Source organism: Cervus elaphus, chromosome 1 (assembly GCF_910594005.1).
Source record: "Cervus elaphus chromosome 1, mCerEla1.1, whole genome shotgun sequence".
In the NCBI taxonomy this organism is placed as follows: domain Eukaryota; kingdom Metazoa; phylum Chordata; class Mammalia; order Artiodactyla; family Cervidae; genus Cervus; species Cervus elaphus.
In genome coordinates this window covers 89,984,097-89,988,209 of record NC_057815.1, presented here as the reverse complement: position 1 = coordinate 89,988,209, position 4,113 = coordinate 89,984,097, and the positions used below count along the sequence as shown (strand labels likewise).

Sequence of the window (4,113 nt, the reverse complement as noted above, 5' to 3'; positions counted from 1 at the left end):
ATTTCCAGAACTTCTCTCATTTTCCTAAACTGAAACTCCTTACCCATTGAACAAACTCCCCATGTCTCCTTCCCCTCAGCTCTTGGTAATCGCCACTGTAGTTTCTGTCTCTATGTATGACCTTGAGTACTCTAGGTACCTCATGTAAGTAGAGTCAAATAGCATTTGTCCTTTTGTGACAGACTTATTTCACCTAGTATAATGCCCTCAAGTTTCATCTGTGCTGCAGCAGGTGTCAAAATTTCCTTCCTTTTCAATGCTGAATAGTATTCACACACACACACACACATATAGGCTTCCCAGATGGTACTAGTGGTAAAGCGCCTGACTGCCAATGCAGGAGACTTAAGAAATACAGGTTCAGAAAAAAAAAGAAATACAGGTTTGGGTTTGATCCTTGGGTCAGGAAGATCCACTGGAGGAGGGCACAGCAACCCACTCCAGTGTTTTTGCCTGGAGAATCCCATGGACAGAGGCGCCTGGTCACATTTTGTTTATCCATTCATCCCTTGGGTTGTGAATCCCAGCCCTTAATTAGCTTGGGCAAAAAACTATATTGAATTTTTTTTTTTTTTAATATTTATGGCTGTGGTGTTGGAGAAGACTCTTGAGAGTACCTTGGACTGCAAGGAGATCCAACCAGTCAATCCCAAAGGAAATCAGTCCTGAATATTCATTGGAAGGACTGATGCTGAAGCTGAAACTCCAATACTTTGGCCACCCGATGCAAAGAGCTGACTCATTGGAAAAGACCCTGATGCTGGAAAAGATTGAAGGCGGGAGGAGAAGGGGACGACAGAGGATGAGATGGTTGGGTGGCATCACTGACTCGATGGACATGGTTTGAGTAAGTTCTGGGAGTTGGCGAAGCAGAAGAGTCAGACACAACCCAGCGACTGAACTGCACTGATGGCTGTGCTGGGTCCTCAGGGCAGCTTGCAGGCCGTGTCCAGGGGCAGCAAGCGGGGCTACTCTCTAGGTGCTCAGGCTTCTCACTGCAGTGCTTTCTCTTATTGCTACTCACAGGCTCTAGAGCTCTGGCTCAGTAGTTGTGGCCTGGGCTTACTTGTCTGGATGCATGTGGGATCTTCCTGGATCAAGGACTGAATCTGTTTTCCCTGCGGGGGAATTCTTTACCACTGAGCCACCAGGGATGCCTGAGAGACTATTTTTAATTTTAATAACTATTGTTAAATTTTCTTCTAACATTGCTATATCTGTATACATTGAGTGCCTGTTGTATGGTTGTTTTTTTTCCCCACAATTTTAACAACCTTCTAAATTTAATTATTTAATTTAGAGGACTTCCCTGGCAGTCCAGCGGTTAAGACTCTGAGTTTCTATGGCAGAGGATTTGGGTTTGGTCCTTGTTTGGAAACTAAGATTCCTACATGCCCTGGGATATGGCCAAGAAGTTTTCTAAAAAAAATTACTTAGTTTGTTTCCCATTCTGACAGTAAAAAAAATACACAGTTTTAATTAGAATACCTTAATTATTCGTGAGTTATGTTTGAACATCTCACGTTTGTCACTATTCCTATTGTGCCTCTGCACTGCGTGTTTTTTTGCCGGCCTGTCTAATGGGTTTGTTATTACCCTCCCTAGCCATAGAACATGCACAAATTCTAAGTGTACGGCTTGATAAATTTTACATATCTACACACCCATGTGAACTCCACCCAGAGTAAGATATAAAACATTCCAATACTCTAGAAGACTCCTTGGAGCTCCCTCCAATCAGTAGTCAGTGCCTTCTCCCTAGCAAAGATAACCACTGTTCTGACTTTTCTTATTTTTTTTCGCCCATATTCAAATTTCAGTTGAATAAACTCATACAATATATGCTCTTTTCTTATGATTTGTTTTGCTCCATTTTATGTCTGTGCAGTTCATCCATATTGTTATATACAGTTGTGGTTTGTTCCTTTTCATTGCTATATAAGTAGCCTGTTGTAAGTATATTCCATAATTTATTTTTCATTTATCTATCATTTCCAGTTTGGGCTATTACTACAAAAAAAAGGTACTACAAACCTTTTTTTTTTTTTGGTGAGAATAAGTATTCACTTGCACTGGGAGTAGAACTGCCCACGTCATGGGGTATAAAGTCATTTAGCTCTTTGAGTTTAGTGAAAGTTGATCAGTCCTGTCTGACTCTTTGCGACCCCTTGGACCATACAGTCCATGGAATTCTCCAGGCCAGAATACTGGAGTGGGTTGCCTTTCCCTTCTCCAGGGGATCTTCCCGACCCAGGGATCAAACCCAGGTCTCCCGCACTACAGGTGGATTTTTTACCAGCTGAGCTACAAGAGAAGCCCATTGACTTTAGTAGATACAGTCAAACAGACTTCCAAAGTGGTTGGATCAATTTTCATTCCTACCAGTAATATATGAAAGTTAATGAAAAAAACATCTTCACTGCAAATCTCAGTAAGGAAAAGATGGTCTTTTCAAATGGTGCCAAATCAACTGGATGTCTGCATGGAAGAAAAAGAAAAGAATAGATCCCATACTCTACACAAAAATTAGAAATGGATCAAAATATATATGTGAGAGACTGAAAACAATAAAGGATAAAGTTTTCATGACCTGGGTGAACAAAAATTTCTCCAACAGAACACAGAAATCACCAGTCATTAAATAAAGACCAATAAAAAGTTCTCATTAAAATCTAAAACTTCTGTTCATCAAAAGAAACCATTAGCCTTCGGCGGGCTTTTCGGGGACAAAGATGTCTATGGCCAGCGATTTCTACCTGCGTTACTACGTAGGGCACAAGGGCAAGTTTGGACATGAGTTTCTGGAGTTTGAGTTTCGGCCGGACGGAAAACTTAGATGTGCCAACAACAGCAATTATAAAAATGATGTCATGATCAGAAAGGAGGCCTATGTACACAAGCGTGTAATGGAAGAACTGAAGAGAATTATTGATGACAGTGAAATTACAAAAGAAGATGATGCTTTGTGGCCTCCTCCTGACAGGGTTGGCCGACAGGAGCTTGAAATTGTAATTGCAGATGAGCACATTTCTTTTACCACATCAAAAATGGGTTCTCTTATTGATGTCAATCAGTCAAAGGATCCTGAAGGCCTTCGAGTATTTTACTATTTGGTACAGGACCTGAAGTGTTTAGTGTTTAGTCTTATTGGATTACATTTCAAGATTAAACCAATCTAAACTATATGTTTTTTGAAACTGGGTTTATATTTAATTAAGGGGTGGGTGAGGGAGGATTTGTTCATTTATAATATTGGGGTTTTTATGAATGTGAAGCAAACTTTTGTATGCAAATTGAAAAGAAGACAATATCTAAGCAGGCTTAATGCTTATCTTCACTTGAGTCCAAGTGGATTGGGCAGTCACCGCACACATTAAACTCTGTAAATAAAAGCCACCTTTTATTGAAATTTTGCTCCAATAAAACATCAAAGCCTGGATGGAGAGTGCTTTTGGTCTTTCAGGAGGCCAGATCTCTGATTCATTTTAAAGATGAAAATTGTTCTAGAAGGTGTATCCTGTGACAGAGGGTCTTTTATGTAGAAACATGTAGCCAGATTCCCATCTGTTTAAAAGCAATTGTAGATCTCCCCTTGTTTCTGCCACACCTGACGGAATTTAATTTTTTGGTGCTCATAGAAGTTGTTTATAGAAGCTTTTGGATTTTTTATGTTTGTCACAAACTCCTTAGGGGTTATTCACATTTAAATGTTTTTGTGTGAGCAGTGATTTCCTCAGGGTTACAAAGGTAAAGTCAGTATCCAAAGTTAGACACATCTTTTATTATGCGCCTATTCCCATATTTCACAATACACATATTTTGTATATCTGTGGGAAATAAATGAGTTCTCGGCTCTAAAAATTTATAAAAAAAAAGAAACCATTAGGAAAGTAAAAGGCAAGTCACTGACTGGAAAAATATATATGTGTGTGTGTGTGTGTGTGTGTGTATGCATGTGTATATATATATATATGCATGTTTGTATATATATATATATGCATGCCAAGTCGCTTCAGTTGAGTCCGACTCTTCTTGCCGACCCCCTGGACTGTAGCCCACCAGGCTCCTCCGTCCATGGGATTCTCCAGGCAAGAATACTGGAGTGGGTTGCCA

General features: G+C 39.9%; 1 protein-coding gene across 1 annotated transcript; it reads left to right on the top strand.

The window, feature by feature from the left end:
• The first annotated feature begins 2,711 nt into the window (after window positions 1-2,711).
• On the top strand, window positions 2,712-3,863 carry LOC122699677 (protein mago nashi homolog). The gene has a single exon (XM_043911921.1). The coding sequence runs from the start codon at window positions 2,733-2,735 to the stop codon at window positions 3,177-3,179; it is 447 nt and encodes a 148-aa protein (XP_043767856.1). The 5' UTR covers window positions 2,712-2,732; the 3' UTR covers window positions 3,180-3,863.
• Window positions 3,864-4,113: the final 250 nt, after the last annotated feature.

Coding starts and splice junctions, on each gene's coding strand:
- LOC122699677 (XM_043911921.1), top strand. CDS start 2,733: ATGTCTATGGCCAGCGATTTCTACCTGCGTTACTACGTAGGGCACAAG.